This window comes from Pelodiscus sinensis, chromosome 1 (genome assembly GCF_052426305.1).
Source record: "Pelodiscus sinensis isolate ZL-2025 chromosome 1, ASM5242630v1, whole genome shotgun sequence".
In the NCBI taxonomy this organism is placed as follows: Eukaryota; Metazoa; Chordata; order Testudines; family Trionychidae; genus Pelodiscus; species Pelodiscus sinensis.
In genome coordinates, this window is record NC_143052.1 from 1477228 (window position 1) to 1490974 (window position 13747).

General features: G+C 67.9%; 2 protein-coding genes across 5 annotated transcripts in view; one reads left to right on the forward strand and one right to left on the reverse strand.

Moving 5' to 3' along the window:
* Positions 1-4771, reverse strand: part of MAPK8IP2 (mitogen-activated protein kinase 8 interacting protein 2) — a 58152-nt gene extending 53381 nt beyond the window's left edge. For all 3 annotated transcript variants that reach the window (XM_075916730.2, XM_075916729.2, XM_075916728.2), the window contains exon 1: positions 4633-4771. In XM_075916730.2, the coding sequence (XP_075772845.2) occupies positions 4633-4697 (65 nt within the window). In that variant the 5' untranslated portion in view covers positions 4698-4771. The remainder of the gene's footprint in view (positions 1-4632) is intronic.
* LOC112547409 (C-type lectin-like) overlaps positions 1-13747 on the forward strand; it is a 416253-nt gene that overhangs the window by 41749 nt on the left and 360757 nt on the right. The gene's annotated exons all lie outside the window — the stretch shown is intronic.

The following is a 13747-nucleotide window of genomic DNA, read 5'->3' on the forward strand; positions in this document are numbered from 1 at the left end:
CCATGTGAACACAGCTCAGCAACCAGCCTGACACCGGATTGTCCCGTGTGAACACAGCTCAGCAACCAGCCTGACACCGGATTGTCCCGTGTGAACACAGCTCAGCAACCAGCCTGACACCGGATTGTCTCCGTGTGAATGCAGCTGCCAGCCTGACACTGGATTTTCCCCATGTGAATGCAGCTCAGCAACCAGCCTGACACCGGATTGTCCCGTGTGAACACAGCTCAGCAACCAGCCTGACACCGGATTGTCCCATGTGAACACAGCTCAGCAACCAGCCTGACACCGGATTGCCCCGTGTGAACGCAGCTCAGCAGCCAGCCTGACACCTGCTTTCTGGGGGCTGGCTTCTTAGAGGGAGAGGCCAAGCTCCGCTCTGCAGGATGCTTCCCAGGGTGCTCCAGGGAGTGCCCCGGCTGCAGGAGACGCTCAGGCCGTGGGGTCTGCCCTGGGCCGGGTGTCCGTCGGCTGCAGGGGACAGCCCATGGCCGAGCACTGCAGCCGAGAGTGCTCTAGGACACGCGGGCGCCCCGCTTTGGGCCGAGCCGGGGTCCCTGCGCCCCCCCCTCCTAGCCCCTTCTCCATCGGGGCCAGGCAAACTGGCGTTTGGCTCCTCGGCTCTCACCTTCCGGGCTGGGCCTGCCTGGGGCTCTCAGGGCTGGGGAGGGAGCGTGCGGCACGGGGCCAGTCTGCGAGCCCTGCCCTGGCTGCCCTCTCCCCACCGAAACCAGCCACGGGGTGCCAGAGGGGTCGGCAGCCCCCGCGCCCGCCCCGCCCCCGCTGCCCTGCGCCTGCCCCGCGCCTGCCCCGTGCCTGCCCCGCCCCCGCTGCCCCACGCCTGCCCCGCCCCCGCTGCCCCACGCCTGCCCCGCCCCCGCTGCCCCACGCCTGCCCCGCTTCGCGCCCGCTGCCCCGCCGCCCCGCGCCTGCCCCGCGCCTGCTGCCCCACGCCTGCTGCCCCGCCCCCCTGCCCCCGCCCCCGCGCCTGCCCCCGCTGCCCCGCCCTGCCCCGCCCCCGCTGCCCCGCGCCTGCCCCGCCCCCGCTGCCCCGCGCCCGCTGCCCCGCTGCCCCACGGGGCCCTGGCTCTCCAGTGCACAAAACAAGCGTCTCTGGGCGGCGCGTGCCTGGCCAGGGCAAAGAGCCCGGCTCTGCTCTGCCACGTGCAGACCGGGCTGGGGGGCCACGGCTCCACCCACGCTGGGAATCCCTCGGCTTGCACCTTCCCACACGGCCTGGGATGGGGCCCACCAGCAACCCGCACCCCCGTGCCACGGAGCCCCTCGCGTGGGCAGCCATCTGGCGCCTCTGCCGGGGGCACCAGGCCACCCTGCCCCCACCCTGGCATCAGGGCGCCCTGGGAATCTTGCTGCCAGCTGGGCCTGGGGAATGGCTGGGCAGGGGGGGCCCTGGCTGGGCAGTGCCGGCGGGGGGGAGGGGGCCCTGGCTGGGCAGTGCCGGCGGGGGGGGAGGGGGCCCTGGCTGGGCAGTGCCGGCGGGGGGGGAGGGGGCCCTGGCTGGGCAGTGCCGGCGGGGGGGAGGGGGCCCTGGCTGGGCAGTGCCGGCGGGGGGGGAGGGGGCCCTGGCTGGGCAGTGCCGGCGGGGGGGGGAGGGGGCCCTGGCTGGGCAGTGCCGGCGGGGGGGAGGGGGCCCTGGCTGGGCAGTGCCGGCGGGGGGGAGGGGGGGGGCCCTGGCTGGGCAGTGCCGGCGGGGGGGGGGGGGCCCTGGCTGGGCAGTGCCGGCGGGGGGGGGGGGGGGGCCCTGGCTGGGCAGTGCCGGCGGGGGGGGGGGCCCTGGCTGGGCAGTGCCGGCGGGGGGGGGAGGGGGCCCTGGCTGGGCAGTGCCGGCGGGGGGGGGGGGCCCTGGCTGGGCAGTGCCGGCGGGGGGGGGAGGGGGCCCTGGCTGGGCAGTGCCGGCGGGGGGGGGAGGGGGCCCTGGCTGGGCAGTGCCGGCGGGGGGGGAGGGGGCCCTGGCTGGGCAGTGCCGGCGGGGGGGAGGGGGCCCTGGCTGGGCAGTGCCGGCGGGGGGGGAGGGGGCCCTGGCTGGGCAGTGCCGGCGGGGGGGGGAGGGGGCCCTGGCTGGGCAGTGCCGGCGGGGGGGGAGGGGGCCCTGGCTGGGCAGTGCCGGCGGGGGGGGGAGGGGGCCCTGGCTGGGCAGTGCCGGCGGGGGGGGGAGGGGGCCCTGGCTGGGCAGTGCCGGCGGGGGGGGGGGGGGCCCTGGCTGGGCAGTGCCGGCGGGGGGGGAGGGGGCCCTGGCTGGGCAGTGCCGGCGGGGGGGGGAGGGGGCCCTGGCTGGGCAGTGCCGGCGGGGGGGGAGGGGGCCCTGGCTGGGCAGTGCCGGCGGGGGGGGGGGGGGCCCTGGCTGGGCAGTGCCGGCGGGGGGGGGAGGGGGCCCTGGCTGGGCAGTGCCGGCGGGGGGGGGGGGAGGGGGCCCTGGCTGGGCAGTGCCGGCGGGGGGGAGGGGGCCCTGGCTGGGCAGTGCCGGCGGGGGGGGGGGGGGGCCCTGGCTGGGCAGTGCCGGCGGGGGGGGGGGGGGCCCTGGCTGGGCAGTGCCGGCGGGGGGGGGGCCCTGGCTGGGCAGTGCCGGCGGGGGGGGGGGGGCCCTGGCTGGGCAGTGCCGGCGGGGGGGGGGGGGCCCTGGCTGGGCAGTGCCGGCGGGGGGGGGGGGAGCCCTGGCTGGGCAGTGCCGGCGGGGGGGGGGGGGAGCCCTGGCTGGGCAGTGCCGGCGGCGGGGGGAGGGGGCCCTGGCTGGGCAGTGCCGGCGGGGGGGGGGCCCTGGCTGGGCAGTGCCGGCGGGGGGGGGGGGGAGCCCTGGCTGGGCAGTGCCGGCGGGGGGGGGGGAGCCCTGGCTGGGCAGTGCCGCACCCCCAGAGGAGCAGAGCGCAGCTCCAGCCAGATCTCTGCACCGGAGCCGAGGACCTGAGGGGATGGGCCCCTGGGACCCCCGGCCTGACGATAAACAGCCATTCGGAGCGGGGAGAGCAACGTGCTGCCTCCCGGGGAGGATTCAAGGGGCCACATCTGTCCAGTGGGGCTCAGCGGGGGCACCAGGCGCCCGGCCTGCCGAGCCCAAGGACACGCGGGCGGAACTGGGCCAAGGGCGGCTGCGCGACTTCCCGGCAGGGCCCCCGGGGGCCAGGGACGCGCCCGGGGAAGGGCCGGGACACGCGCCCCAAAGGGGGAGGATGCAGCTGGGAAGTGCCCCTGGGGGAAGGGGCATTCGGAGCCCCAGGCTGGAGCAGGAGGGATGCACTGGGCTGGGGCGGGAGGGGTCAGCCCTGTTCCAGGGGCTCTGGGCTCTGCTCTCTGCCTGCAGGGGGCTCCCCCAGGTGGGGGCTGTGCCCTGGATGCACCTTGTTTAGGCGCCGCTCCCCAAAGGCACCGTTTTGTGGGGATGGACCCCCCGGGGACCAGTCCTTGGGAGGGGTCTCAGGCCTGGCCGGGGCTCTGACACCCCCATCCCCACAAGCTTGCTACTCTCTGGGGCAGGCCCCCACCCACACACCACTCCTGAGACCTGTGGGGCTGGGCCCAGCTACCGCCATGGGGCAGGGGAGCCCCAGCCAATAAAACTGAGGCTTGGCCCCCTGCCTGAAGTGCTGAGGCTCGGCCGGGGGAGGGGGGGCGCTTGAGCCTGGCCTCTCCTCAAGGCTTCCCTGGGAAGCCTGCCCCCCCAGCTCCCCCACTCTCTGCCCCACACCGGGGCCCACTAGGCAGGGCAGACCTGGGGAGAGCTGCAAGGGGCAGTGCTGTTCCCTGCCCCACCAGGGCCCCTTGGAGTAGGGCAGGCTGGCCAGGGCCATGCAGGAATATTGCAACAGCCACCAGGGGTGGGGGTCCCAGCCCAGTGGGGGATATGGGGAGGAGACCTGGCTTGGTGGGGCAAGGGAAGACCTAGCCAAGGGGAAGCAAGGGGGCAGGCAGAGATGGGGGGGGACAGAGACCAAACGGGGGGGCAGAGACCAGGTCCGGGGGGGGGGGGACGCGGGGGTGGGGGGGAGAGGCAGGGCCCCGGGGGGGGGGGAGGGCAGAGAGCAGGGCCGGGGGGGGAGAGAGGAGGGCCGGGGGGGGGAGGGGCAGAGGCCCGGGGGTGGGGGGGCAGAGAGCAGGGCCGGGGGGGGGGGCAGAGAGCAGGGCCGGGGGGGGAGGGAGCAGGGCCGGGGGGGGGCAGAGGCCGGGGCCCGGGGGGGGGGGGCAGGGAGCAGGGCCGGGGGGGGGGGCAGGGAGCAGGGCCGGGGGGGGGGAGAGGGCCGGGGCCGGGGGGGGGGGGGGCGCAGGGAGCAGGGCCGGGGGGGGGGCGCAGGGGCAGGGCCCGGGGCCGGGGGGGGCGCAGGGAGCAGGGCCGGGGGGGGCAGAGGCCCGGGGCCTGGGGGGGGCGCAGGGAGCAGGGCCGGGGGGGGCAGGGGCCCGGGGCCGGGGGGGGGCGCAGGGAGCAGGGCCGGGGGGGGGCAGGGGCCCGGGGCTCTGGGGGGGCGCAGGGAGCAGGGCCGGGGGGGGGCCAGGGCCGGGGGGGCCCCGGGGGGGGGGGCGCAGGGAGCAGGGCCGGGGGGGGGGGCCGGGGGGGGGGGCAGGGAGCAGGGCCGGGGGGGGGCAGGGGCCCGGGGCCGGGGGGGGCCCGGGGGGGGCTCCTACCTGCAGGCCGGCGGGGAGAGCGCGTGGAACGGGGCCAGCGAGAACATCTCCGCCCGCTCCGCCATCTTCCCCTGCCGAGCCCGACTGCGGAGCGAGCCTGGCGCAGGCGGGAGCGAGCTGGGCTGGGCACCGCGGGGGGGGGGGGCGGTGTCCGGGGTTATGTGGGGGCAGGGCCGGGAGCGGGGGGGGCTGGGCAGAGGGGCGGGGGCAGAGCTGTATGGGGGCTGGGCAGAGGGGCGGGGGGCTTTGCAGGGGGGACTGGGCGGGGGGCAGAGCTGTGTGGGGGCGGCGCAGGGGGACTGGGGGCAGAGCTGGGCGGGGGGCGGTAGGACCGGGCGGGGGGGCCGGGCGGGGGGCGGTAGGACCGGGGGGGGGGGGGGGGCGGTAGGGCCGGGCGGGGGGCGGTAGGGGCGGTAGGACCGGGCGGGGGCGGTAGGGCCGGGCGGGGGCGGTAGGGCCGGTAGGACGGGGGGGGGGGGCGGTAGGGCCGGGCGGGGGGCGGTAGGGGCGGTAGGGCCGGGCGGGGGGCGGGGCGGTAGGACCGGGCGGGGGCGGTAGGGCCGGGCAGGGCCGGGCGGGGGCGGTAGGGCGGGGGGGGGGGTAGGGCCGGGCGGGGGGCGGTAGGACGGGGGGGGGGCGGTAGGGCCGGTAGGGCCGGGCGGGGGCGGTAGGGCCGGGCGGGGGCGGGGGCGGTAGGGCCGGGCGGGGGGGTAGGGCCGGGCGGGGGGCGGTAGGGGCGGTAGGGCCGGGGGGGGGGTAGGGGCGGGGAGGGGGGGGCGGGGGCGGTAGGGCCGGGCGGGGGCGGTAGGGCCGGGCGGGGGGCGGGGGCGGTAGGGCGGGGGGGGGCGGTAGGGCGGGGGGGGCGGTAGGGCCGGGCGGGGGGCGGGGGCGGGGGCGGTAGGGCCGGGCGGGGGGCGGCGGGGGGGGGGGGGGGGCGGGGGGCGGTAGGGCCGGGGGGGGGCGGTAGGGGCGGTAGGACCGGGCGGGGGCGGTAGGGCCGGGCGGGGGGGGGGCGGTAGGGGCGGGGGGCGGCGGGGGCGGGGGGGGCGGTAGGGGCGGTAGGACCGGGCGGGGGCGGTAGGGCCGGGCCCGGCCGGCGCTAGGAGCTGTCCGCAGGCTGGTGCTGATCAGCCGGGCGCTGTCCTGGCGGGGCGGGCGGGAGGCGCTGGCGCGGGCGGGGCTCGGCCGGGCGCCCGGTGCGGGTCCGGGCAGGCTGCGGGGCGGGGCGGGGAGCCCAGAGCCAGACTGAGCCGCCCCGCGCCTGCTGCTGGGCCCAGGGGGCTCCGGGCAGAGCAGGGCGCAAAATGGGTGTGAAGCCAGCCCCAGCCGCTGGGCACGTGTGTGTGGGGGGGTGTGTGTGGGGGGAGGGGGCGCTGGGGGGGGGTGGGGGGGGGGGGGGGGGCAGCCGCTGGGCGCGTGTGTGGGGGGAGGGGGCTGTACGGGGGGTCCCAGCCGCTGGGCACGTGTGTGTGGGGGGGGGGGGGCTGTGGGCGCGGGGGGGGGGGCAGCCGCTGGGCACGTGTGTGTGGGGGGCTGCACGGGGGGGGGGCCCGGGGGGGGGGGGGCCCGGGGGGGGCCCAGCCGCTGGGCACGTGGGGGGGGCTGTAGGGAGGGCCGGGGGCCCCAGGCAGTGGCTGGGAGCCCATGGCAGAGCAGGCTCCAGGCTGTGCCCTAGGGGCCAAGGCCTGGGTCTCTGGGGTGAGCCTGCGGGGAGACGTCCCCAGAGACAGATGCTGCTGCTCTGGCTTGGCGGGTTCTCCCCCTTGTGTGTTTGGCTGCTAGGAAAGGGGGGGAGCTGCCGGCCGACCCTCCCCCTGAGGCGCCTCTCGCAGGGCTGAAAGGCAGGCTCTGGCCTAGGCCCCAATAGCCCCTCACTGGGGTGTCCCAGTTCAGACTCTCCTGGGGCCTCTGTGCTCCAGGGCATTGGGGAGGGTGACTGGGGATGGGCCGGGCCGGGGTCTGGCGGCCAAGCCCCGTTCGGGGCGCACAGGCTCAGCCGCTCAGGACTCCCTGGGACCTAACTCACCAGATGGCCCCACCCTGGGTCAAGGGGAAGCCTGGATCAGTGGGAGACGGTAGTTTGCAGCCTGTCCAGAGCTGGAGGAGCAGTGGGGGGCTGTCCCAGAGCTGGGGGGTAGTGTGGGGGGCTGTCCCAGAAAGGAGGGCAGTGGGGGGAAGGGCTGTCCCAGAGCTGGGGGGCTGTCCCAGAGTGGGGAGCTGTGTGAGGGGGCTGTCCCAGAGTTGGGGGTAGTGTAGGGGGCTGTCCCAGAAAGGAGGGCAGTGGGGAGGACTGTCCCAGAGCTGGGGGGGCTGTCCCAGAGTGGGGAGCTGTGTGTGGGGGGTGACCCAGAGTTGGGGGTAGTGAGGGAGTTGTCCCAGAGCTGGGGGTAGTGGGAGGGCTGTCCCACACTGGAGGGTAGTGGGGGACTGTCCCAGAGCTGGGGGTAGTGGGGGGGGTGTCACATTATTGGATTGTGAGGGGAGAAGCTGGGTCACTGCTGCGCCCATGGGGGGTGTTGGACCCAAAAGTGGTACAAAGGGGGCCATGGGAGGGGTCAAACAAAAGCTACTTTCTTCTGATTCTGTGTCTGCTCTTCATAGATCTGTACAATGTCTGTGTGTGGAGTTAGGGTCCGTACTCTGGATGGAGACGGGAATCTCTCTGAATGGGCTTGAGCAATGGGCCAGGAATGTTTGCCCAGGGACGTGCTAATGAGCGACGCTCCAGGGAACAATGGGCCTCTGAAGGCCAAAGACACCCCTGGCCACTGGCCATGTGACTCCAGCCAGCCTGGGAGAAACCAGGAAGGGGGGATACAATTGCCATGTGGTCGATGCCATTTTGTTCTCAGCTCAGCACTTCATCCCAGAGGCAGCACTGCAGGGATTGAAGAGCCCGGAAGACCTGTGGACCCATCCTGATCGTAGGATGTGCAATAAGAACTTTTAAACCAGCAGCTGCAACATCTCTGCTAGAGCCTGCACCGAGAACTGGGAGATTCGGTGCATGTAACTTACTATCCTTTGACAACCTCATTCTCATGGGGTATGTCTACACTAGCCCCCTAGTTCGAACTAGGGTGGTTAATGTAGGCAACCGGAGTTGCAAATGAAGCCCAGGATTTGAATTTCCCGGGCTTCATTTGCATCTTGCCGGGCGCCACCATTTTTAAATGTCTGCTAGTGTGGACTCCGTGCCCCGTGGCTACACGCGGAATAGGAAGCCTAGTCCGAACTACCTAGTCCGTGCCGTATGTAGCCGCGCGGCACAGAGTCCGCAGTAGTGGACATTTAAAAATGGCAGCACCCGGCAAGATGATAGAATCATAGAATCATAGGACTGGAAGGGACCTCGAGAGGTCATCGAGTCCAGCCCCCCGCCCTCAAGGCAGGACCAAGCTCCACCTACACCATCCCTGACAGATGTCTATCTAACCTGTTCTTAAATATCTCCAGAGAGGGAGATTCCACCACCTCCCTTGGCAATTTATTCCAATATTTGACCATCCTGACAGTTAGGAATTTTTTCCTAATGTCCAATCTAAACCTCCCCTGCTGCACTTTAAGCCCATTACTCCTTGTCCTGTCCTCAGAAACCAAGAGGAACAAATTTTCTCCTTCCTCCTTGTGACACCCTTTTAGATATTTGAAAACCGCTATCATGTCCCCCCTTAATCTTCTTTTTTCCAAACTAAACAAGCCCAGTTCATGAAGCCTGGCTTCATAGGTCATGTTCTCTAGACCTTTAATCATTCTTGTCGCTCTTCTCTGTACCCTTTCCAATTTCTCCACATCTTTCTTGAAATGTGGTGCCCAGAACTGGACACAGTACTCCAGCTGAGGCCTAACTAGTGCAGAGTAGAGCGGCAGAATGACTTCACCAGTTTTGCTTACAACACACCTGTTGATACAACCTAGAATCATATTTGCTTTTTTTGCAACAGCATCACACTGTTGACTCATATTCAACTTGTGGTCCACTATGACCCCTAGATCCCTTTCCGCCATGCTCCTTCCTAGACAGTCGCTTCCCATCTTGTATGTATGGAACTGATTGTTCCTTCCTCAGTGGAGCACTTTGCATTTCTCTTTATTAAACCTCATCCTGTTTACCTCTGACCATTTCTCTAACTTGCTAAGGTCATTTTGAATTATGTCCCTATCCTCCAAAGAAGTCCCAACCCCACCCAGTTTGGTATCATCTGCAAACTTAATAAGCGTACTCTCTATCCCAATATCTACATCATTGATGAAGATATTGAACAGTACGGGTCCCAAAACAGACCCTTGAGGAACTCCACTTGTTATCCCTTTCCAGCAGGATTTAGAACCGTTAACAACAACTCTCTGACTACGGTTATCCAGCCAATTATGCACCCACCTTATCGTGGCCCTATCTAAGTTATATTTGCCTAGTTTATCAATAAGAATATCATGCGAGACCGTATCAAATGCCTTACTAAAGTCTAGGTATATGACATCCACCGCTTCTCCCTTATCCACAAGGCTCATTATCTTATCAAAGAAAGCTATCAGATTAGTTTGGCATGACTTGTTCTTCACAAACCCACGCTGGCTATTCCCTATCACTTTACAACCTTCCAAGTGTTTGCATATGATTTCCTTAATTACCTGCTCCATTATCTTCCCTGGGACAGACATTAAACTGACCGGTCTGTAGTTTCCTGGGTTGTTCTTATTCCCCTTTTTATAGATGGGCACAATATTTGCCCTTTTCCAGTCTTCTGGAATCTCCCCTGTCTGCCATGATTTTTCAAAGATCATAGCTAAAGGCTCAGATACCTCCTCTATCAGCTCCTTGAGTATCCTGGGATGCATTTCATCAGGACCTGGTGACTTGCTGACATCTAACTTTCCTAAGTGATTTTTAACTTGTTCTTTGTGTATCCTATCTTCTAAACTTACCCTCTCTCTGCTTGTATTCACTACGTTAGGCACACCTCCAGACTTCTCGGTGAAGACCGAAACAAAGAAGTCATTGAGCATCTCCACCATTTCCAAGTTCCCTGTTACTGCTTCTCCCTCCTCACTAAGCAGTGGGCCTACCCTGTCCTTGGTCTTCCTCTTGCTTCTAATGTATTTATAAAAGGTCTTCTTGTTTCCCTTTATGTCTGTAGCTAGTTTGATCTCATTTTGTGCCTTTGCCTTTCTAATCTTGCCCCTGCATTCCCGTGTTGCTTGCCTATATTCATCCTTTGTTATTTGTCCTAGTTTCCATTTTTTATAGGACTCCTTTTTTATTTTGAGATCATGCTAGATCTCCTTGTTAAGCCAAGCTGGTCTTTTGCCATATTTTCTATCTTTCCTACACAGCGGAATTGTTTGCTTTTGGGCCCTTAACAACGTCCCTTTGAAATACTTCCAACTCTCCTCAGATGCAAATGAAGCCCGGGAAATTCAAATCCCGGGCTTCATTTGCAACTCCGGTTGCCTGCATTACCACCCTAGTTCGAACTAGGGTGGTAGTGTAGAAATACCTGTGCTTTTCTTTCTTGTAGTAATAAACCTTTAGTTGTTAGATTCTAAAGGATTGGCCCAGCGTGATTTGTGGTAAGGTCCAGAGGGTAAATTGACCAGGGATCTGTGGCTGGTTTCTTGGAACCGGACAGAACTTGTTCGGGGCAGGTGGGATTGGGTGCTAGGACCCCCCCCACCTGTGTATGAGGCCCGGGGCCATCTGGGGCACAGATATTGCTGGGGTGTCGGAGGGGTTTTGCTCGGGAGGCTTCAGGCAGGCAGCTGAAGCGCTCTGTGGGACTGGTTTGTGGCCTGTGTGGAGAGGTCACCAGTCTGGGGGCTGTAAGGAGCCCCGGATTTGAGCAATTTGCCCTGAGCGGACGCCCTCAGCTGTGCCCAGACCGGCCTGGCCCGACACAGGGGGCTGTCTCACGCTGGAGGGCAGTGGGGGGGGTCTGTCCCAGAGCAGGGGGCACTGCGGGGGAGGATGGCAGCCCCGTGGTGCTGAGTGGATCCCTAGCCCCAGCAGTAGATGTCGGAGCTCCAGGGGGCCGGGCTGGAGCCGTGTGTACAACGTACCAGCTGCCTCGGTGCCGGTCCCGGGGGGGCGTTGCCATAGCGCTGCAGCTGGGGCCGGGTAGCGCCACGGAGCCGCCCGCCAGGTGTCTGCTGCCCCTGGAGGAGGCGGGAAAGGCTCCCAATGACGGGGCAGGGCGCACGGCACAGCAGCGCTGGGAGGGCCGGGCCCTGGCTGGGGGGTGCAGGGTCTAGGGCCGTCCCTGCGCTGTGGCTAGAGGGGCTGGTTCATGCTCAGCAGCTCTAGGAAGCGTCCGGATCTCCCCCTCCCAGCTGCATGGACCCTGCTGCCCCCCGCCCAGAGCGCCCGGGCGGGGCTCGTGGTGCTGCCGTATCGCTTTGCCAGTTCTGGGGCTTCCAGCAGGACTGGCCCCACAGCCCCTGCTTGGCTCCGGGCCCCACCTGGCCCCCAGCTGCCCCAGAGCGGCCTTAGCTGCAGCCCTAGCTGCCTCCAGGAGCTGCGTGGGGAGAGAGCGACACGCCGTGTCCCCGGGGAGGTCTCACTGCCAGTGCTATTGCCGCAGGAAACCGCTCCTTTGTGTGAGGGAGCGAGAGCTCGGGGCCAAGCACTGTCCCACCTGGGCTGAGCCAGGACAGGCTGGGGGCTCTGCACCAGGGCTGGCAGGACCCGAGGGAGAGAGGAGCTGGCCCGGCCCAGGGTTTGGTCTGCGGGGAGGCCGGGCTGTGGGTAGCCCCGGAGCTCCGAGGAGCATTGTGCACAAGGCCGGGCAGCCTGGGCCTGAGACGCAGGGGGGTCCCTGCAGCCCGAGCTGCCAAATTGATGCCACGTTCTCAGTGAGGAGGCGGCGGAAGCTACGGCTCAGGACCCGCAGGTCCCGGTAGCTGGAGCCCTCTGGGGCCGTGCCTGAGGAGAGTGGGTCTGTATCGGCACGGAGCCCTGCACCCGCGCGGATGAGTCTGTATGTGGAGTGATGAGCAGCGGCGCCGCATTCACCTTAGACCCTGGCTATGGCCAGCGGGGGGAGGGTTAGAACTGAGCAGCCCGTCCCAAGGAGATGCCCATCTGCACGGCGTGGGCGTTCCGGGGTGCCCCTGGGCGTGCCACAGCAGTGACCAGGCAAACCGCACGGAGCCGGGACTCGCCTGTGTGCCCTTCCCCCGCAGGAGCAGCGGGATCCCCTCCAAGGCAAAAGGTAGCTGGGGCCAGCTCCACGCGGCCTCTGGCCCAGGGCCTCCCTCCAGAGCGTTGGAAGGGAGGAGCCGCGTCCTGCCAGCGACGGAGACTCGGCTTGAGCCAGCAGCTTTGCCATTGTTCTGTGTCCGTGTCCTGGCTCACAGGCGGTGCCACACGTGGCCCCTCGGCTCCTGGGAGGACCCCACGCCCCAGTGCGGCAGCCCCTCCTCGGGGACCCCCTCCTCTCCAGCGGCAGTGAGACGGCCCTTTCCCAGGGGGGCCCTCCAGTGCAGCAACCCTCTCTCGGGGGGGCTGCTCTCACCTGGGGGCCCCCTCCCCCCTCCTAGAGGGAACAGCCCCCCTGCTCCCCAGCCCAGAGCGACCCCCAGCCAGCCCCAAACAGGAGGGATTATTAAACTTTGAACACAGCAAAGGATCCCTCCGGCCAGTCGGCCTGGCCCCCACCCCCCACGTCAGTCTCCCCTGCAGCCAGCTGAGTCCTGCCTGCTCTGCTCTGTCCCCCCAAAACAGCCCCCCTCTCCCAGCAGAGCCCCAATACCCCAGCAACAGCCCCTCCCCCGGCCATTGTCTTCTTCCCAGGTAAGAGGGTCGCCTGGCCCCTCTTCTCCCCCTCTCTCTGTCCAGTGTTCCCAGCTGGGCCGGTCGCCGGGGCCCCTCTGCAGCCCCTTGTCTGTCTCTGGCTGGAACCGGCCGTGTCCTCGGAGCAGGCCCGGGGGCACCAGGGCACCAGACACCCCGGCTCCAACTCTGGGCTGTTCCCTGAAACAACAAACTCCCCCTTGTCACATTGAAGCAGTAACCTCCGGGGAGAGTGCCCCTGTGTGCAGCCCCCCTTTGAACCCCCCAAACTCCCCCTTGTCACATTGACCAGTAACCTCCGGGCAGAGTGCCCCTGTGTGCAGCCCCCCTTTGAACCCCCAAACTCCCCCTTGTCACATTGAAGCAGTAACCTCCGGGCAGAGTGCCCCTGTGTGCAGCCCCCCTTTGAACCCCCCAAACTCCCCCTTGTCACATTGACCAGTAACCTCCGGGCAGAGTGCCCCTGTGTGCAGCCCCCCTTTGAACCCCCCAAACTCCCCCTTGTCACATTGACCAGTAACCTCCGGGCAGAGTGCCCCTGTGTGCAGCCCCCCTTTGAACCCCCCAAACTCCCCCTTGTCACATTGACCAGTAACCTCCGGGCAGAGTGCCCCTGTGTGCAGCCCCCCTTTGAACCCCCCAAACTCCCCCTTGTCACATTGAAGCAGTAACCTCTGGGCAGAGTGCCCCCTGTGTGCAGCCCCCCTTTGAACCCCCCAAACTCCCCCTTGTCACATTGAAGCAGTAACCTCCCGGCAGAGTGCCCCTGTGTGCAGCCCCCCTTTGAACCCCCCAAACTCCCCCTTGTCACATTGACCAGTAACCTCCGGGCAGAGTGCCCCTGTGTGCAGCCCCCCTTTGAACCCCCCAAACTCCCCCTTGTCACATTGACCAGTAACCTCCGGGCAGAGTGCCCCTGTGTGCAGCCCCCCTTTGAACCCCCCAAACTCCCCCTTGTCACATTGACCAGTAACCTCCGGGCAGAGTGCCCCTGTGTGCAGCCCCCCTTTGAACCCCCAAACTCCCCCTTGTCACATTGAAGCAGTAACCTCCGGGCAGAGTGCCCCTGTGTGCAGCCCCCCTTTGAACCCCCAAACTCCCCCTTGTCACATTGAAGCAGTAACCTCCGGGCAGAGTGCCCCTGTGTGCAGCCCCCCTTTGAACCCCCCAAACTCCCCCTTGTCACATTGAAGCAGTAACCTCCGGGCAGAGTGCCCCTGTGTGCAGCCCCCCTTTGAACCCCCAAACTCCCCCTTGTCACATTGAAGCAGTAACCTCCGGGCAGAGTGCCCCTGTGTGCAGCCCCCCTTTGAACCCCCCAAACTC